Source organism: Dipodomys merriami, unplaced genomic scaffold (assembly GCF_024711535.1).
Source record: "Dipodomys merriami isolate MVZ:Mamm:240054 unplaced genomic scaffold, mDipMer1.0.p SCAF_27, whole genome shotgun sequence".
NCBI lineage: Eukaryota > Metazoa > Chordata > Mammalia > Rodentia > Heteromyidae > Dipodomys > Dipodomys merriami.
In genome coordinates, this window is record NW_027204159.1 from 17,190,364 (window position 1) to 17,211,837 (window position 21,474).

General features: G+C 51.7%; 1 protein-coding gene across 2 annotated transcripts in view; it reads right to left on the reverse strand.

Annotated features, from left to right (window-relative positions):
- Nucleotides 1-863: 863 nt before the first annotated feature.
- Camk2a (calcium/calmodulin dependent protein kinase II alpha) overlaps nt 864-21,474 on the reverse strand; it is a 68,513-nt gene continuing 47,902 nt past the window's right edge. Inside the window, exons 14-19 of one of the 2 annotated variants that reach the window (XM_070036395.1) lie at nt 17,511-17,543; nt 16,479-16,527; nt 10,574-10,649; nt 8,225-8,319; nt 4,189-4,417; nt 864-3,975 (exon numbers count right to left, since the gene is read on the reverse strand). In XM_070036395.1, coding sequence (XP_069892496.1) covers nt 3,972-3,975; nt 4,189-4,417; nt 8,225-8,319; nt 10,574-10,649; nt 16,479-16,527; nt 17,511-17,543 — 486 coding nt within the window. In that variant the 3' untranslated portion in view covers nt 864-3,971. The remainder of the gene's footprint in view (nt 3,976-4,188; nt 4,418-8,224; nt 8,320-10,573; nt 10,650-16,478; nt 16,528-17,510; nt 17,544-21,474) is intronic. The other variant, XM_070036396.1, reaches the window with a different exon arrangement.

The window sequence follows — 21,474 nt, forward strand, 5'->3', positions numbered from 1 at the left end:
GAATCCAGGCCTCTTGGTGAGGGAAACATAGTTTAGAGTAAGTAGATCAAAGCCCACATCCCATCAACATCCTGGAGCTGACACTTATTTGTGGGCCGAGGGGGGCCAACACCCCTGTGTTACCACCCTGGTTCTGTTTGGCTCTCAGAGGTGAACAGCTTGGGCTCAGGACCAGCCTGCTCAGGACCAGCCTGCGGCGAGTGGGTCCTAAGATCCCTTGGATAAAGTCCATAAACATTATCTGTAGATAAAAAGAACACCACACTGGGCTGGGAAGGTGGCTCAGTGGTAGAGCGCTTGCCTTGCATGCATGAGGCCCCGGGTTCAATTCCTCAGCACCACATAAGCAAAAAGAAAAAAAGCCGGAAGTGGCACTGTGGCTCAGGTGGTAGAGCGCTAGCCTTGAGCTGAAGAGCTGAGGGACAGCGCCCAGGCCCAGAGTTCAGGCCCACAACTGGACCAAAAAAAAAAAATCCACACTTCCCATTTTTCTAAGGTTGGCTGGGCGAAGAGAACCAGTGGGGAGGGCTTTTTCTGGAGCAAATTTCTTCTTATCCAAAGGAAACGGAGGCCTGGAGGAGATGGAACTTGTCCAGAGGCTCTCGAGGGGGATTTTAGCTCATGTCTGTTTGTGGTAACCCATTTCCATTTCCAAGTGCCAGAGAGGAAGCCAACTTCATCTGTGGTTCTAAGGTGGGGCATTTGATTGGCTCAACCACAGTGATTGACACAGCCTTGAGCCTGTGACCCAGGATGACCCAATCACAATGAATACTTGCATTTCCCTATAGGAGAAATCTAGATCAGGACCTCCCCCTCTCCCCCCCCCCCCCCACCACTTGGCAAGACTGAGAGACATAAAATGCACAGAAGTTTGTAGCTATTTATTGCACTGAAAACACCAAGAATAAAACAGATGCCCCTTCTTCCCTGTCCCCCCTCCCCCCCCCCCAGTAGCAGAAAGTTTGAGCAGTGGTCATTCAAGTTCACAGCCACATTTTTTTTTAAAAAATGAAAAAGAAAGAAAGAAAAAGAAAAGAACGGAAACAAAATCCCAAACGAGTAATAACGAAGAAACCAGCATGGGGAGCCTGGCCAACACACCCCCAGAGGGGCTCCCGTTAAAGGGAGGGAGGAGGCCTAGGGCAGGATCTGAGCCTCAATGGCACAAACCCCGGAGAGTGCGTCCCTGTAAACATATGTGCATGCCAGAGCCTGGGTTTGGACTTGTTTGATTTTTGCATCTAGAAGGTGTTTGGAGACACGTGTCGCTTGTCTGATGAGGGTGGGCAATGTCTTCTGCCAGTTCCTTGCCTGCTGTCTCAGGGTCACCTTGGTCCCCAGGGTCTATAGCAAGTAGGAGTGACCTTTGCAGTAGGGGCCAACTCAGCCTGGGGGAGGGACCTGCCTCTATTTCTCTGGCTCTTGGAGAGGCACACAGTGGACAGGAGGTGTGACAGCCCATAAAAGGCAGAGCATGGGGGTCCTCTACCTCAGTTTCCTCTGTAGGAAAACCAAGGTCCAGAGAGGGAAAGGACTCGCCCAAGGTCACACAGCAAGTCTGGTCTGAACTGGGACTTGAAGCCTATTAACCCCGCAGCCACTTCTCTTTCCCCCACAGTCCACTGCTGATGAGCAAGGGACAGGCACCACAGAGGGGGATGAGGGGCAGGCAGGGGAGAGGATGGGGCCTGGCCAGGCCTGAAGCCAATAGAAGGCCAGCCAGTAACAAACCCTGTAAGTCCCATGAGTAGGTTTGGGCTTCATACCACCATCCATTTGATTCTCCGCCAGCCTAAATAGGAACACTTGACCTTTTTCAACTGGCAGAGAAACTGAGGTTGAAAAAGGGACCAGACCTTGCTTGGAGATTGTGGCATCCCCTGGTGAAGGCCACCCTCCCCTTCACCTTTGGCTGGGGATGGCCATGGGAACTGGCAGTTCACAGAGAGACAGGCAGTTCTGTTGCTGGAACAACAGGCTCACTGGGCCTTGCTGAGAGAGGCCCTCTGAGCCTGGGAAAGGCCAGAGGCTACCCTTAGGCCTAGGCAGCAGAATCTCTGCTGAGGCCAAAGGCCAGTGATAGGCCAGCTTAGAAACTAGAGGCCTGTGCAGCCTCTTTCCTGGCCTGTAGTCCGGCCTGTCTTACCTGTCCCTAAGCAGTGGGACTTGAGCCAAGGGCCCAGCAGACAGCTCACAACCCAGTTCTGCTCCAACAACACCCAGGACAGTTGGCGGGGAACTAAACCTCCTCCAAACCCTTGGCGATGTGGCTCTTCCTCCCCTAGAATCCACCAGAGGGGACAGAATCTCATGCTGGCAAAACACGGCCACACAGAGGCCAAAAGCACAGAGAGGCAGCCACGTAAATTCTGAGTTGGACACCAAGAATACACCTCTTTTTTTGTGTTTTTTGTTTTGTCCAAAACATATAGATTGATGTTGCTGAGTGTTTTTCTTCTTTTCATATTTTTTTTCAACTTACTGCATATAAAGTCATGCAAAGAAAACAGTGCAGAGAGAGGAGGGAGGAAGGAAGACAGAGAGAGAGAGTGTGTGCATGGAAGAGAGAGATTGAAAGAGGGAAAGGAAGAACCTGAGGTTCTGGATGAGGTGTAATAAGAAGGTTCTGGTGCTCTGCTTCGGCTGTCAGATACCAAAGTGGGGGGAGATAGCCATGAATACCCATGCTCAGGGACCCCAGAAGTGGATAGGGGGCACTGGGGTGGCATTCGGATGTTGGAAGAAGAAATCCTGGGAAGTGCAGTCTTGGGGAGCCCAGTGTGAGAAGAGCAAAGCAAAGCTGGGGTGTTTCTCTCCTGACAGCCTCTGCGCTTTCCCTGGCCTGACTCACAGTCTTGTCACGTGGTAGCCGAGTGGGTGTCCTGCCCCGGTACCTCAGGCCCTGAAGACAGACTGGGCTCCTGGAGCTCCATCCACCTCAAGTGAGCACAGGTGACAAGCTCCACCCCAGAAAGGACCAGAAAAGCAAAACAGAACAAAATCTAGAACCGAATAAAGTCTACCCTTGACCCCTCTCCCCACCCCGTTCCCAGCCCAAACACCTCACAACAACTTGAGAGGTTTTCATTATTACAGAAATATCCAGGAACGTGAAATCCATTTACGAAATACACAGAAATTTGGCTATAAAAAGGCATGCGGTCCAAGTAGAAGTGTACCTAAAGGTGGCTTCCCTTTGCTCTCCAAACAGCCTCCGTTTCCCTCTCCCTCAGGATGAGGCTGGAATTCTCCAGGGATGCTGAGGCTGGGTGGGCAGGGTTAATGCTGGAGGTGAACTTTGCCATAGGGGTGTGGCGGCCAGGGGGCGGTGGAACTCCCACACGGTGCTGTGGGAGGGGTTCGCTCCTCAAGTCCATCCCTACTCCTTTGTGGTGGACCAGCCCAGGGCGGGAGAAGGTCAGGAGGTAGCAGTTCAATGCAGCAGCTTCTAGCAGCCTCGGCTCCTCTCTCATCTTCTCCCGCAGGGAGGCTGGGATCAGGGATTTGTGGGGGCTCTTCGGGGCTTTTCCAGGGACCCCAGAAGAAGAGAGATTTGAGAGGGACCCTGGCCACATGCTTCTCATTCTCCCCCAATCTGGTGAACACACAGTTGGGGTATTCTCATCAACAACCAAGACCAGGCCAGGCAACAGCAGTGAGTGGAATTTGGGGGGGGGTCCCTGGCCCCCCTCCACACTGGTGGAGAAGGAACAGGATTGAAAGGCAAGATGTGTGTGTATGGTTGGGTGGGAGTGGGGGGGGGGCGGGGGGATCTGGCCATTTGCTCCGAAGTTGGGATGGCTTTTGTGGACAAGCAGGTTTTCTCAATGCAGATGCACAGCTGACAATGGTCGGGTGACAGGAGGGGAGAATTCCAGCAAAATCCAAGAGAGGGAACCAGCAACCACATTCCACCGACAAAAGTGCGTCTCTTCCGCACAGCAGCGCAGTAACCCAGGCCTGGTCCTTCAACTGTAAGACATGGGGCACGCTTGGCATCAGCCCGGGGGCCCCCGCCTGCCCCGCCCGCCCCGCCCGGCCAGGCCAGGCCTGGGCCCCCAGGCCCCTCCCTGCACGGCCCCTGCCCGCCCCTCCTGGCCCGGCCTGGGCCCCCCAGGCCCCTCCTGGCACGGCCCCCGCCCGTCCACGGCAGCCTTCCCGTGTGCCCCGTGGAGGGACTCTTACTGGGGCAGGACCGAGGGCGCCCCGGATCTGTGGAAGTGGACGATCTGCCATTTGCCATCCCGGCGGTGCCAGACGCGGGTCTCCTCCGACTGCGCCGTGCGCGGGATGCCGCCCGCGTCCAGGTACTGCGTGATGCGGATGTAGGCGATACAGGCCGACTCGTCACCCATCAGGTGGATGTGGGGGTTCAGGATGGTGGTGTGCACAGGCTTGCTGTTCCGGGACCACACTGGAGGCGGGTGGGAGGGGCAGAGGAGATGCAGTTGGGGGGGGGGGGCTCCCAAGGTTGCTCCTCACACGAGACTCAGCTACCTGGGATCCAAGGTAGAACTGCTGGTAATGGGGACATGAAGTCCCAGCTGAGCCATAATGGATATTTCAGACAGGCCCAGCCTTTCACACTTTAAAATCAAAGCCTCTTAGACGGATATAAATATGGGGCAAAGATGCATATAGTCCCAGGTGGACTAGGTATGTCTCAAACCCAGATCCCAGGTAAACAAGGAGGCAGGCCTGGCTCTAAGATGCTAGACTATTCATTCCCTGTCTCCCTATGATGCGGAGGGTGGTGAAGAGAACTCCTTGTCCCAGCTAAAGGATGTCCTGCCCACAGCTTCTGCCCGGACTTAGCAATTACGCGAATAAATGAGACCCATTCCACTTGGTTTCTCAAGCAAATCTGGGCATCAGAGTCTTAATGTGAGCATTCTTCATTTTTTTTTTTGCTAGGAAGATGACTCAAATGTAACACATCCTTAAGCGCACATGGGACATGGGTAGTTCAGACATGGCCCAGGGCCCCTGCCTCACCTGTCAACTCTACTGGTGACAGACCAGAAGCTAGAAACCTGGGGAATATTAGAACAGTAGGCATAGGACCGTTAGCTTTTAGGATGGTGTTTGTGCTCATGGAGTGAGAGGGAAGTTCATAGATCTTGTAACCGTGACAGAACTGATCAAATTCCCTGAAACTGCTCCCATTATATAAACAATGAATCTTCCCTTTTTATTATTAATTCTATTTTAACCGTGGTTCCAGAAACCCAATCATCAAGATAGAAAACAAAAGCACAGGAGACAACAAATGACCTAGGCAGGTAAGAGTTAGACTTATTTCTAACTGGAACTGAAGCCTTCCCTTTAAGTGTCTAATCCCGTAGATAGCTTACTTAAAGTGCAGGTCTGACCTCCACCCTTCCCTTCCTCAACCCCCTGATTCTGATGTGAGCCACTTATTACCTGAAAAAAGTCAAATATATGTTTTTATCCTCTGGACTGAAGAAGGCATCCAGTAATATACATTCTAATATTCGAATCCTGCTATTCCCCGGCTTGGGATAAGCAATCAAAATCCTAAGTCTTAGACAAACAGAATAACAGGCTTAGAATTCTGGGCAGTCAGACTTGTAGAATGTTGACCTTTCAAGCCAAAGGCTTGGGAGTAACCTTGGAGGTCAAAGGTCACCAAGTAGCCCTCCTATAAAATGCAAGGAGACTTTCATAACTGTCCCTGATAGCAAACAGGGCTGGAGACACACAAGTCCACCTATTTCAATGCATCTGTTTAGCTAGATCTGGAAACTGAGGCCCAGAGAAGACATCTGACTTGGCTTATTTAAGTTGTGTCCATTTTCTGAAAGAAATGCAATGAAACCTAAAAGAAGTCGTGCTCTTGGTGGAACTGGATTAGGGCATCCCAGAGCAATCAGAAGAAACAACCAGCTTAGCATTGCATGGGAGCATAGGCCTCACTGGGTGTTAAGGGCTGGAATCCTCCGGGATGCCACATCAATTCCATGTATCTCTACAAGATGAGTGGCTTTCAGGGTCCACCCTCAAGGACAGGGCAGAAGATGGGTGGGGTCAGGCCCTCTGAAGAAGTGGCAGCTGGGAAGGAATGCTCTGTTCAGAGTGAGCGCTTCCTCTGGGTCTTGTCTCCTGCCTTGGAGGCGACTAGGGCGTCCAGGAGCCAGTACTAGAATGGAGTCACTACCTGAGGCAGGCTGTGTGTGTGTGGGGGGGGGTGGTCTGTGTTTAGTGCTTGTGGTCATCTATACCTTTGGAGTTGAGCTTTGACCTGTGTTTAGTGCTTGTGGTCATCTATACCTTTGGAGTTGATCTTTGACCTGTGTTTAGTGCTTGTGGTCATCTATACCTTTGGAGTTGAGCTTTGACCTGATGCTTGGGGTGAAGGGGATTGGAGGGTTTATTGGAGGATTTAAACTGGAAAACCAGTCCCCCCTCCGCCAGAGGGCAGAGGCAGCCATAGTGACCTGCAGGTGGTCTCTCCGTGTGAGAATTCAATCACCATTGCTAGTTATAGTGAATCAGTTTGATTCCTTAAGAACTTATAGGTTTTTTTTTTAAATATTCACAGCCTTTCTTAAAAAAAAAAAAATTGGGAGTTCCCTGGAGTCTCTGTACCATATACAGTTAAGCCAGAGAGGTACAGATCAAGTGTAGGGTGTTAGTCCCTAGGGCGCTTGCCCCAGTGGGGACAGACTGGGTGGGTCACCCCCACAACTGAAGGGTGTGGGAGTGCGTTAGGGCTGGGTTCTGCCACTGGCTGTCTGGATTCTTTTGGACAAGTCACATCCTCTCTCTGAGCCTCAGTTTCCCTTCTGAGTGACAGAGTCGAACTGGATCTCCAGTCACAGAGGTACCACCTTCATTATTTTCACCATACAAGTGCCACCTGAAGTTCTGTTATGAAAATATGTCCCTGATTGACTCATTCTACTAATAATTTAATGCTAAGTGTAAAAGAAAAGTTTCTAAGTCAGGTGCTGGTGGCTCATACCTGTAATCCTAGCTACTCAGGAGGCAAAGATCTGAGAAGCAAGGTTCAAAGCCAGCCCAGGCAGGAAACTCTATGAGACTCTTATCTCCATTAAACTGTAACAGTGCTGGAAGTGGAGCTGTGGCTTAACTAGTAGAGCACTGGCCTACTACTTAGGACAGTGCCCAAGCCCTGAGTTCAAGCCCCAGAACTGGCGCACACACACACAAAAGAAAACTTTCTAATGCAATCACTTATGGACAATCAGTATCACAGAATGAAAAGTTAATAATAAGTGTAGAAAATAAAGTGATATAATCTTTGGGACGTTGATTAAGAGAGAAATTAGGAAGTGTGGACACTCAACTTGCCCTTTCCCTTTAATGAGGTCAGAGTATTCAAAGAGGATTAAACTGGAGTAGCTCTCTCACTGTGTGAGCCTATGTTGGAAGTGGTGTCAGTATCACCTGAAATCATGGTACGTAGCCCAGTGGTGTGTGCCCTTCATCTGTGGGTCCTGCCTATACCTCTCAGCTCCTTCCTCCAAATCCTAAGTGAATTCTAGCCAGTGTACCTTGGCCTGAGTGAGACACAGACAGGCAAAAGGCACTCTCTATTAGGCCGAGCCCTTGGTTACAAAGCTACTGAGGTCTCTCCTGCAGAGGAGAGACACAGGAAGGACAGACATGCAAAACAGAGATCTAGACACACAGCAGGGGCACCGCAGAGTGAACTTGCTGTCCCATGCTTTCCCAAACTGCCCGCCTATGTAAGGAAGTGTGTAACAACCCAGGGGCCAGCTAGTGACCTGCTGGGCAGATGGGGATGGTCCAGGCATCCAGATGACTTCAGTTTGTGGTGTGAGCCAGTAGGAAGGCTCCATTGTCTATAAAAAGAGAGTAAGAGCCAGATGTGGTGGCCTTCTCCTGTAATCACAGCACTCATAAGTCGAAAGCAGGAGGTTCGTGAGTTTGAACCTGGAAGAAATGATCAGATCTATCCCCGGTCTCGGGGGACCCACCTGCCTGCCCTGCCTCAGCCTCCGTCTCAGGAGGCGCTGTGGAAGCCTGGTTGGCAGCTGATGAGCCAGAGTTAAAAGAAGGAACCAAGAAGGTACCAACCCCTGTGCACATGGGATCTTCCTCTTCATTGGCTCCTGAGCTGCCCCTGGGGACTTGCCCGTCACTCTGCTGTGCCATTGGCAGGACATGGAACAGAGAGCAGACAACAGGTACCCAGAGAGAAGGGGTTGCTCACGGTTTTCAAAATAGAATCGATGGAAGTCCAGGCCCTCCACCAGGTTGCCCAGGGCCTCGGGTTCGAAGGCCGTCATTCCCGGGTCACACATCTTCCTGGGGGAAAGGAAGCCAGAGGAAAGAGAGGACTGGGTGGCTTGTAACTGCACCCATAGAGGGTGAGCCCACGAGAGAGAACAGTCAGGCCTGCCTCAAGGATGGAGGAGGTTGGTAGGGGAAAAGCTTTGCACACTTTCAAGTACAGGATGATGCTGACTTGCTGGTGCCAGCTAGATCCAGAAGCATAGGTTCAGGACCTGGCTCTGCCACTTCCTGTTTATGAGATCCTAAGTATGCAGTTTCATCTCTTGAAGCAAGAGTGCCAGGCCTGGGCATGTGGGATCATGTGTGCAGTACAGGTGCCTGCAGGGATGAGTGGAAGCCTGCTCTCTAAGCTAGCTTGTGTCTTGACTCAAGGCAGTGGCTCCAGAGGAGTGTTTTGGGGGTGGAATTGCCTTTTTCCTTTCCATAAGAATCTCTTCTATTCCCCAAGCCAGGTGAGTACCTAGAGGGATGACTGTGACGGGCAGGCAGGAGAAGGAAGCAAATTATGTCCCCAAGCCTAGATTTACTGGGTTGTTTGTGTCCTGGGCAATGAAGCCAGGGACAGGAAATGCCTCTGGACAGGCCAAGCCCTCGACCAAGAGTGGAACTGGAGACACCTCAAAGAGGTTGTCAAGCTCAGCAACATCTGAGCTGGACAAAAGCTTTACAGGGTGGCCCCATGCAACTTGCTTCTCTACTCAGGACCCCAAATTCTACAGGTGTATTATGCCAAGGATTAGGGGCTGTGCTCAAGCGAATTGGGGGTGTGCAGGACCATTTCCGATCCAGACTCCTCTAAAGGTGTGGGGTGTGAGTGCTGACAGGCAGAGGGCGGAGCCTCCCTGTAGAAACTCTGTTTGCTGTCTGGGTATTCCTGTCTCCTAAAGTTTAGGGTCTCAGAACTATCTGCTCTAATTGAGTCGTTATCTATGGCAAACTCAGGGCTCTGTGAGAGGAAGGGGCTTTTTCATAGATGCAAGGGCTGGGCTCTAGGGTACCATGAGCCTGAGAGATCGTAGCCAGGGTAAGAACCTACAGCAGGCTACAATTTCTGAGGAAGTAGCATTATAGATGTGGGAGAGGTCCTCAGAAATGGCACAGGAGGCTTAGGCCCACCTCAGTTTCTCTGGCTCCCTGACTGTGCTTTTTCAAAGCCATCAGCAGGATACATCCCAACTTAGCTTTGCTAGGTCTCCCATGCTTTTATGCCACACCCCAGCACACATCTGTGCACACTCCTGGTGCACACAGTCATGACCGTGCACACACATGTACAAGTGCATGCACCCACATTTGCATAGGACATGCCAACCACAGGATTACACGTGCATCTTCCAAGGGCCTTGCTCCTCTCAAGAGAACCAGTGAATCTCTAGGCTTTGCCATCTACAGTAGCTAAAACCCTCCCATGGCTAGAATGCACGGGGCCTACCAAGCTTTTGGGAGGCAGACTGCAGATCTGCTGCCCCAGAGCCCTGCCTCCCTGGCCATCTTACCTTAACCCAACAAGTAAGGGTCCCTCTAGCCTGTGTCTACCAAGCTGCATAGATGGGATCACGAGGCCCAGGTCTTGTCAGGACTGGCCCACATGCCAAGGCCTAAAACCAGAATAATGCCTTCTCCCTGGGGCCTACTGACTGCCCGCTTCTAGGCCAAACCAGAAAGGGTGATGAGTGACCACCAGGGGGCGCTGCCGCCAAGCCGGTGGAACACAGCACCGCGAGCGGGCACAGGTGTAGGACAGAAGTCTCCAACTACCAACTTCATTTTTCTGCTATTTGCACACCAGTTGCCTTACTCCTCCGAGGACTTAAGGTACTGATCTGAGATACTTTTTCTCCTGATTTCTCACTGAAACTACAACTTTCTGGGTCCTCGTCTGCTCCTGTGCCCAGCTGAGCTCCGAAGCTGGAGGAGGTGCAGGGTGAGACCCAGGTCCACTAGGCAGGCCCGAGGAGCGACCTGTCTGTCTCCCCTCCTTCACATACTGGGATGGGAAGGAATCAAAGTTGAGTTGAGGGTCCTCCAGGGATTGAGCTGCGAGGGGGAACAGGAGGGGAGGACTGGATCTGAAGAACAGTTGTGAGCAGAAAGCTCGATAGAAGCACAAAGTCTGAGCGCAGAACAGAATGTGACTTTAGTCTTATTCACAGCGCATGCAGAGCCAGTTACACAAGGGTCAGCAAAGAAGACCCCCAAAGTTAGCCATCAGTACCCCCTGAACGCCATTCAGACAGAACATGCAGAATGAGCCCAGCCGACTCACGTGTAGGACTCAAAATCTCCATTGCTTATGGCTTCAATCAGCTGCTCTGTCACTTTTATAATTTCCTGTTTCCGCACTGCAAAGCAGGGAAGGGGACACAGAAATAATGGTAATAATAGTATATAAGGAAGCGTTGACTATTGTTTCCCAAGTCCTTGTCGTGCAGGCAGACTCTGCTGGGCCTGAGACCTCATAGGGTGATATCATTCAGCCCTGCCTTATCCCTGCCAGCTGGATATTATTGCCCTCGAGTCACAGAAGAAACTGAGGCCCAGAAGAGTAAATGCAGATGGCAGGTCCCTCCGCTACCAAGGGCAGCAGCTCAGCTCCAGCTTTTACCTCTAAGACCTGGGTGGAGCGTAGGGCTTGATTCTAAGCAATACCTCCCTGCCACCTTGCTTTGTCATGTGAATCCCAGCAGCGTCACCGGAGACCCAGTCACCAGCTATGAGCCAGGTTTCCCATGACCAAACCTGGGGCCACTGAGGGAAGTCTTGGGGCTTTCTCACCCCAGGGCCTGGAGGAGCATTTTGCTCAATTTGAGTGTCTACAGGATTCAGACACTGAGCTATCTAATCTAAGCCAATCGAATCCTAGACCACTAGGATGAACAAATCCCAGTTGCTCTCCTCTGGCTACCCCAGAAACACCCCAGGCAGTTGGTCTCTCTGGTAGACAGCTAGACATCAGTCTCCTTCTTAGACACGTGATGTTCTGGGCCTCAGTTCGGAATCTGTGTTATGGACACACTATCACCTTATACTCATTCAGTAGCACAAAACAGGCTTCAGTCCCAAAGAAACCTTCTTCTAAATCCCAGGCTAGGTCCTTTCAAGCTTTGCAGCTGTGAGGATGTGATGAACTCAAAGCATCTGTCCCTAACCCTGGCACATAGTAGGGACACACAGTAGGTACACTGCCACTTGCTCCTGCCTCTCTCCAGGGCTGCCTTCTGAAAGGCCCCTGGGAGGCAGGCTCGGGCAGCAGGCTCCATGTCACACCCGAGGTGACCCAGACTCAGTGATAACACTTGTAGCCAGGTGTCCTGGCTCCCAGCAAAGCCCAATAGTAGCCTGTCTCCATTTCTCCAGGGCAAACCCTCTTTCCCTTCTCCGTAGGCTCCAGCTCAACCTCAAACCCAGCACTGTGCAGAAAGTGGGCTCTGGAAAGTCCTCAGCAGCTCGGATACCAAGGGCAGCTTCAGTGCTGACTTCCCTGCCAGCTGCCCATGCTGCCCTCCCCCAACACACACACACACACACACACACACACACACACACACACACACACACACACACACACACACACACACACACACACACACACGATGTCATCTGAGACCCTGGAGGCTATAGAATCAGAGGCCTTCTGGGATAGAAGTACACTTTGAGGCCAGGGAGCTACACTCCTTAGCAAACTACTGGGGAAACTGAGGCTCCGTGAGAAGTGGTGACTGCAGGGACACTGGGCATGCATGTGCAGAGATCCGGCTCCAGGGCCATGGCCTGCTGACTCTCATAACACTAACCCTACACACTTGCTTGGCACATGCTTGGCTCTTCCTCCACTCCATATGAGGCTGGGCTGGGGCTTCCCAGGAGCCTGTACCAGGCTTGGTCCCCTCAGGCCTTCCTGACTGAATGAGTGAGGGTATATGTTTAGTCTCTGGAGAAGGGAAACCTCACAACGCATCTCAGTGAGTGCACTGGAGGTGAAGCCACCCTATCTCTACAGGAGCCAGCAAGTCCATTGTATTCTTCCCACACAAGGGCCCACCAGCCTGCAGCACACACAGGTGCTTGCTGGACTGGGCAGAAGCCATCAGTGCTGACCACCACGGGGAACGGACAGTTCCACAGAGCTCAAGGGCCTAGGTTCTGTGGCTGCATGCTTTGGGCAAGGGAATTGCCCTGTCCCTTAGTTTACCCCCATGTATAATGGAGATATGAATAGCAACAAGCTTCTAGAACTGTTCTGAGAGCTAAGCTCAGAATGTATCCACCCATTTCTCTGAATGATGCCAGACACTTTGTGAACAGAGCTGCAGCTCTTGTCATCTTCAATCCCGCAGTGGAAGCTCATCCTGAGCACAGGCCTGAGTCACTAGCCACAGCAGGCTCGAATCCCAGCAGCCCAGGGCTCATTAGACCAGAGTTGCTGTGTGTGTCTCTGCCTCCCTCCTAGTTGAGACCTGTCCCTCCTAGCTATCATCTGGTCTTCCTTTGGATCTCTGGAGTCCTGGCATCTTGCCCTAGCCTCTGCCCTCCCTCTAACCAGATTTCTTAGGACTCAGGGACTCTGAATGTGGGCTGCCACCTGCCCATCCAGGACCCTGAGTGGTCTGGATAGCTCTTAGATAACAGGGACGGAGTAGTGTGTAATGTCCCCTCCTTGAATACTTGACCTCATGAACATTGCCTAAGGCACTGCCCGACACGACTCTGCCTCCACCAGTTGAACGCCAGTAAGGAGGAATGCACCTGCTTTTCTTCTGTGGGCCCAAAGGTCAGAGGCCTAGTGCTTCATAGACCTGAAGTCCACTCTGGTCTGGGCTCTTTCTACCCAGCTATGGGCAGGTTTCGCTTGTCCACTAGCTGCTTGCTTGGTGACCACCGGTGACATTTCTCCTCACCAGGCATTGCTCGGACAATCTGGGAGTGTTTTTTTCTAATGGATGGGATAGCTTAGCTTCATACCTGCCCCCAGCAAGAGGTTAACACACTCTTCTGAGATAGCACAGGTCATAGAAGCTGAGGTAGGACCCGCACTCCTAGCCGGTATTTCCAGAAGTATCTCTGCCCAGCGTCTGAGGGGGCTCTTCAGGTTGGAGGAAAGATGGAATTCATATAGAGCAAATCAGGAGGAGGCAGGGAAGTGGGGAGGAAAGCCTGGCAGAGGCCCAGAGGCCTGGCACCAACGTCATGTCCCTTCCTTTCCATAAGGAAAGTTGTTCCCTGAAGGACGACAGTTCTGATCTGTCTGAGTCCACCCGGATGTTGTTCACACTTAGCAAGAAGGTTTAACAAAATGAACACCAGAAAAGGCTGCTTGGGGAAATTTCTCTAAGCCCAGGAGTCTGGGGGAGACAGAACGACTCTGGGGCATTTTACATGTGGGGAAACTGAAGCACAGAACAAGGTCCCGGTTCTGTGATAAATAGCCCCTATGTGCCCTTCCTCCTCTCTAAGAGAGACAGAGGAGAACTAAACTCCAAGACACTCTTCTGGTATCATCTCTATGAAGCCAAGGACAAAGATGGCACCCAGGCTTCTCAAGGGTACAGTGGAACCTTACCCCAGCGGATGGTGTCTCTGACAGCTCTTATTTTACATGAGCAGTGCATACACATCGATTCCAAATACATCTCTGTTTAATATATAAATATCTGTCTTAAAATAGTCAGAGTAGAATTGATGCTCCAAGGAAATGTCATGATGCTTCTTGTCATTCAACTACAAACTCCATTGTGAGGGAAAAAAATTAAGATTTCCTTTTAGACAGTTACCACGTGCCAAATGCTATGCATGTGCATTCTACACAGCCTTACGTTACATCTGCACTGGAATCTCTGAGGTTGGCACTACTATAGTCAGCTCTTGCTATTAAGGAAACGGAAGCTCAGAGAGGTTGAGTAAGTTGTCTAGCAAATGAACTCCAGTGGGGAGGTACACTCTGGGGTCACCCCCACCATTTCTGTCTGCTCTGAGGCTTATGCAGTCACCACAGAATTCCAGAGCCCATCTTCTCATCACTGGGGCCAAGAGTCTCAGCTATGAGGAATGGCTTTGGAACCCACAGGCCTGTAGGTCTTGAGGAGCAGGGCTGAGGGCGTGATTGGACCAGGCCTATTGGACCTGGGCTGGTGGCTGGCAGTTCTTAGGAGATGCATTGGTAAAGGTGGACATGGCTGTCACATTGCCTGGCTATGATGTTTATTTCCACCATTCCACAAGTCAAGAATGGCTGGAAGGGACCTGTGCAGGCTGGGGCCCGTCTCCCAGGCTGCTGGCCATCAGGAGGCCAGCGTGACTGTCAGAATCACCTGAAAGCTCAAACCGCAGTTATGCAAAAATACAGTGATGTGATAGTGATGTGATACAATGTTCTTTCCTCCATCCAACCCAAGGCCTCACGGAAGCTAGGCAATGCTCTACCGGAGTCACAGCCCAGCCTCACTGCATTGTTTTCCAGGAAAAAATATCTAAACTCCTGACAAGTCTCTCATCTGGTATAGCTGAATCCTCTCCAGGCTGATGTCTTTTTCTTTATTTCAGAAGCACCCCAATTATCTCTGGCCTCCTCCATCAGCATGCAAACCCTTGAATCTTCTCATCTCCCTGTCCCTAGATGCAAGTAGAGCTGAGTAAAGCCAGGCATCAGTGGCTCACAATTGTAATCCAAGCTGCTCAGGAGGCTGAAATCTTAGAATCCCAATTCAAAGCCAGCCTGGGCAGAAAAGTCCATGAGACTCTTATCTCCAATGAATCACCAACAAGCTGGAAGTAGACCTGTGACTCAAGTGGTAGAATGCCAGTCTTGAGCAAAAAAGCTCAGGGACAGTGCTCAGGCCCTGAGTTCCGGCCCCAGTACCTGCATACGGTCCCACATACACAAAGTAGGGCAGGACAAAGAGAAGATACCAGGCTGGGTGCCTGGTACAAGCAGAACATCAGGACACTGCTAGCCGTGAGGCAGAAGAGCACTGTGCTCCACTGACATGCTCCCTGGGACTGCCCATACCTACTCGAGGTGTCCTCTGACCTCTGACCTCTGACCTCTGTCCTCTGTCCTCTGTCCTCAGCTGGATAATGGGGCTTAGCACAGTATGTACTGTGGAGTTGTAAAGATGTGTATATCAGTCTAGACGAAGCACTGGGAAAGGGTTTAGCAAGTACCTCGAAATTGTAGTCCTGGTGTCTAATCTTGCTATTTCTTCTTGTATAGTCACCTACCTTCCCTTCCTTCCTTCTTCCCTCCATCCTTCCCTCCCTCTCTCTTCCTCTTCCTCCATTTCTCCTTTTCCCTTTCTCTCTCTCTCTCTCCTTCCCCCCAGCTCTTTGTCTCTGTCTGTCTGTCTGTCTGTCTGTCTGTCTGTCTGTCTGTCTGTCCCCCTCCCTCTCATTTTGAGTCATAGCCTTGCCTGGCTTTGAGCTAAAGATTCTCCTGCCCCCACCTCCTGAGTGCTAGGATGACAAGTTAGCTCATCTGAGTGCTTTAAAGGATTGCTAGCTACAATAACATGAAGATTTTTTTTTTGGTTGGTTTGATTGGTCTTCTGTTGGTTTTGGTTTCCTGTACTCTGACCAAGGAAACTTTCTCAATTCTTCACTCTGTCTCTTCCTTTATTCTTATTACCTTATTTCACTTGTAAATTAACTCACTTGTAAAAGCTCACTTAAAAATTAACTTTAAAATACAACCTTAAGCACACACAAAATATAGCTTAAAAAAAACAACTTCAAAGGGCTGGGATGTAACTCAGTGATAAAACACTTTCCTAGCAAGAGCTATGTCCTGGGTTCAATCCTCAAACAAAACCCCACAAAAACCAGTTTTTTTAAAAAAACCAACAATCTCAAAAACACATATTTTAAAAGAAACATTCATGCCACTACTATACACTTATGGCTTGAATCTGGTCATGTTTTTCCTCAACAATATTACTACTTCATTTACAATAAAGTCAACCTCTAATTCTGACATAAGAAAACTCTACCTGGGCACTTCCAGGGTCATGGCACCCATGTAAAAGAACCCCACAGTGTGCCCTGCTTGTCAGGAGCACACAGTGAGGCTGTGCAGAGGGGAATAAACTGACAGGAGAGCTTCCCCTGGGGGGTCCACCCAGCAGGCACCCAGCAGGAAGTCTGGGGATCCAGACGAGGAAGGCGAAGACCTTCCCTACCTTTGGTGTCTTCATCCTCAATGGTAGTGTTAGTGCTCTCTGAAGATTCCTGCCAAAGAGAAGCGGACAGTGGTGAGGCGGGTGGGCAAGTGGGGCAGGGCAAGGCCCATCAGGGCGCCCCAGCTGCCCGATGGGATGCGCCATCCACGTCTGCACGCCTAGCAGGCTCTGCCGTCCAGATGCTTCCTGCAAACCCTGCCAGACCTTCCAGCCTGAGGGGGCCAGCAAAGCCAGTGGCTGGGGTGGGGTGGAGATTCCTGACCTTTCTGGGAGGGCTGAGAGGGGGTACTTGATTTTTGTTTTTCCCCATTCAAGGGGCAAGGAGGGGATATGGAGGAGCCGAGAGACACCATGGTGGCCACAGAATGGGGGAAGGAATACACACACTGGCAGAGAGGAAGACAGAGAGCGGGGGATCCAGTGTGAGAGAGGGTGGGCTTTTCAGAGGGGAGGAAATCCACACAACGGATTCAGACAGCCATGGAGTCAGAAGAACAGGGACATGGACCACTGGGCCACCCGTGGCACCCTAGACAGAGGCAGAGGGCATGGCTCCTCTTCCAGGGTGGTCTGCACAATGAAAGAAGGGAGGCCTGGGTGGCACATGCTGCTTTGGCCAAACCAAGCCCCACACTGGCCACAATCAGCACAAACCAAGCCCTAATGAGCCCTAGAGCAGAGGGCAGGGGAGAAGCAAGAGGCCAGAGGCTGGACATGGGGTCGGACTCAAGTGCACCTTCAGACCTGAGGGAAACATCAGGACTGCTGTCGCCTTGCTGCTCTGGGCTGTAGAGTTAGAGGTGTCAACAGAAACACACCAACAACAACAACACACACACACACACACACACACACACACCACACACATGTTGTCACACAAGGCACACGTACCAAGCACTCCCTGAACACACTCTCCCCGCCCCAGGTTCCCATGCCACCTGCAAGAGGGAGGCAGGAGCGAGGGAGCAGGGGCCAAGGCCCAGGGGCCGAAGCCCAGCATTTACCGGTGTGTGGGAGACGGCAGACACTCACCATTAACTGAACGCTGGAACTGGACTTTCTTTTCTGGAAAAACAAGGAGAAGAGATGGGACAGGAAAAGACACAGCGTGAAAACGGCAGGGAGCAGAGGAACGACAGCAGGGAGGTTTGGAAGGAGGATGGGCCTCAGGGTCATCCTCGGTGGTCCTTGGCCATCCACAGAAGGAGTCAGGGCCACCAGCCACAGCTGGCCTGGCAGGACCAGGCCTCAACTTCTGCCTTCTTGTGTACAGCTACCTGAGCCTGCTGCTCTAATGGTCAAGTTCAAGGCCAGCCTTGCCTTGGATCAGGGATGCCCACCACACCTCATTCAGTGGAGGAGATGGTTCTGGCGCTTGGATGCCAGCTGCCAGAGGCCTCTAGAATCCAATGCTTTGAGGGATAAAAGGGTGTCAGGTCTGAAGGTGAGGCCAAATGCCTCATTCTAGGCTCCCCAGGAATCCTGCTGACAGGACCCTACTCCTCAGTGAGTATGGTGATCATTTGGGAAACTTGTTTTTCTTTGTTAGTTTTGTTTTGCCTCTGTGTGTGGTGCTGGAGATTGAACCCAGGGCCTTGCACGTGCTAGGCAAGCCCTCTACCCCTGAGCTACATCCCAGCCTTAGGCAGCTTGTCAAAAATGTACAGGCCCAGGTCTCCTCAGAGAAACCCTTCCAAGGAGGAGTTTGACAACTGTGTCTGAGGTGGGAGTTAGGCACCTCCACTTTCAACATTATCCTCTACTCCAGGGGGTGTCAGGGTGTCCTCCCAGTGGCCTTCTTCATAGAGACCATCCTATTTGGCTCCTTTATACTGATAGAGAAACTGAGGCACGGCCAGACATAAGGCTGAGTTCAGACACTGAGTCTTGTGGCCCTGCCCATTGGCCTATTCTAGCATCTTCTGAACTTGCTGTGCAGCCAGAAGGGTAGAGGACAAATGTAGACGGCCTTCTCCTTCCACACAGCACTCGGAGTGCACAGTCTTTTTTGTTTTATCCAGCACTAAGGTTTACACTTGGGGGCAGAGGGCTCTCTCTTAGTTTTCTTTCACAAGGCTGTACCTCTTGAGCCACATCTCCACTTTCTGGCTTTTAATTGGATATAGGACTCTCTCTGATGTGTCTGCCTGGGCTGTCTTTGAACCAAGATTCTAACATCTGTTTCATTACTAGCTAGGATTAAAGGCATGAGCCACTGGAGCCTGGCTTAGCAATCAGAGTCTTGAAGACTCACACTCACTGAAGACTGCAGCTTGAGGATGGTGCATTGGGAAATGAGAAACTGAGGCCCAGAGACAGCTAGCAGCCTGCCCTGGCTCTCACAGCAAACCAAGGTTATCACTGAGTCTTGCCGAAAGCCCTGAGTGCAGGATCCTCTCTGCCTGGGTCTGATCCTTCTTCAAAGGCTTGTTCTCTCCTGCATGCCCCTATATCTGAGAGGCCAGGATGCTTCTGAGCGCTACTTCATGGGGTGGGGGTGGGGTAAAGACTTGAGCTGCCCCTGGGTAGGCCTGTACCCTTGGAAGCACTGCATAGTCTTTGAGGGCCTCAGGTCTAATTCTGGGCTTTCTAATTCCATAATGTAATGAGCCTCTGTGTACTTGACTAACTCCGTGCCCTCTGTCCATGGCCTGTATGGGTATGGCCACACCTCTTACCAGGCAGTGCTATACCCCTGTGCTCATAGGGAACATGAGCACCCAGGCCCTACATCTTCCTGGCTGACTAGGCCACATGACTTCATAACTAATAGCTAGCCTAGTCCCTCCTCTCACCTCCCCTCCTCTCCCTTCTCCTCTCCCCTCTCCTCCTCTCCTCCCTGGTTGGAGTTGAGCCAGGCTCTGGGTGCTGGGAAAGGGGGCCAGGCCACTGAGCTCAGCTGTCAGCAGAAACCTGAGGAGCCACACGGGGGCCAGGAAGTTCCAGGCGGGACACGAAGAGGAAACACAGAGCAGAGACTGCATCAGATCTGGACGGACAGTGACAGGATGGGACATGGGGAGAGAGGTCACGACGGCACGGATGGGACATCAACAGGGGCAGTGAGTGGGGTAAGGGGTGGGAGCGGTGGGCCCCTCCTTGTAGAAGCCACAGCCAATGGAGGCCAGGCCAGGGCTTTGCTTCTGAACCACTGACAATTCCACCTCCTCCGCATTTGGGAGTTTCATTGGAGGAGTGACTTCTCTAGAACCCCATGCAGACTTGGGGTTCGAAGGTGTGCAAGGATGGTTAAACCTGGGTGTGGGCACCATCAGCCTTGGAAAGTCATTGAAGGTCTGTGAAGCACAGGGGAGTCTCCGCTGTAACTCCACCCAATAACGAGGCAACCACACTATCCCACAAAGATCGATGGCTTGTCTCTGAGGACTGGGTTGTTGAAAGAGCACCAATTTTCCCTTCAGCTCTGTGTGAGTGTGTGTGTGTGTGTGTGTGTGTGTGTGTGTGTGTGTGTGAGTGTGTGTGTGTGTGTGTGTGTGTGTGAGTGTGTGTGTGTGTGTGTGTGTGTGTGTGTGTGTGTGTGTTAATGTGCTCTGTCAGAAGCCTCTAGGAAGTCCCCTCTTACCAGCCCTCATCCACAGCTGCTTTGCTCTCTGGGTGCAGACAATAGGACCAGACCTGGTGTTCAGACTCAAACCCATGACTTCTTGACTTGTGGAAACATGACTGTCACCTTCCCCCGACTCTGCTCTGTTCCCTGCTAATAAAATAGTGGTGTAGGCAGGGCCTAGGGCCAGGTTCATGGAGGGACTCTGCCAGCTGACCTTCTCTGTCCATTCCATGAGAAGGAAGGAAGCTCAGCTACAAAAAGATGACTGGGCCAGGAACGGCCTTTCGGTTTCTTCATCCATACCCTAGAAGTCACCCAGGGGCTGTCCTGAATGACACTTTGTCCAGCTGTGACAGCAGAGCCCCTGTGCTCCATCTGGGCTCACCTTACCTGCAGCTGTCCTAAAACCTCCTATCTCTTCCCATGAAGATCAATACTTAGAGCTATGTCCCAGCCCCCGCGCAGGGGAGGCCCCACACTCGCTTGGTGACTCCTCAGCAGCCTTTGCCAGGGCCCCATTCTGCCAGGCAGACTGGCACAGCCCCTCTCCCACGCCTTGACTGGCACCACAGCCCACCAGTGCCTGCAGCTTCTGCCATCATGTAACTCAAATTGAGGCCAAGAAGACGACCAGCCTAGGGGGTCAACACCCTGACTCAGTATCTACTTCCAGGTCAGAGAGGGCCTAGCTGCTCCAAACAGGTCTCTCCCATGCTGCACATGACTGTTCCCCATCGGCATTGGGAGGAAGAGGCAGCTAGGCATGCCAAAAGAGCAGGCGGGCCACGGCTTCACTCTAGAGTTCACAACCACATGTGGATCAAGTGCATGGTGACCTTATAAACTAGGGTGGCTTTTCTACCTGTGTTTTCCAAATGGTTTCTTGAGCAATTTTGCTTTCCAGAGACACTTTACAGAAAAGTCTCATGTGTAAAACATCACCACCTGCTGAGAATGTATCACACAGTAGCAGAGTGTTAAGCTCAAAATGCCCATTATCCCAGATAATCCTCACAGATAGCCGAAGGAGGTGGGAACACTTGGAACCTCATTGCAGAAAAGAGGAAAGGCAGGCTCAGGGAGTTTAAATGACCTGCTGCTGGTGGACTTGCTCCATCATCTTACCCACTGATGCTGGCACTGTGAAACCAACCTCTCTGGTTGAGATGGGTGTAAGAAGCCCAGATCTTGGGCTGGGAAGGTGGCTCAGTGGTAGAGTACTTGCCTTGCATGCTCAAGGCCCTGGGTTCGATTCTTCAGCACCACATAAGAAAAAAACCAGAAGTGGCACTGTGGCTCAAGTGGTAGAGCGCTAGCCTTGAGCTGAAGAGCTGAGGGACAGCGCCCAGGCCCAGAGTTCAAGCCCCACGACCGGACCCAAAAAAAAAAAAAAAAGCCCAGATCTTGTAAACTGGCCTGCCTTCCCTT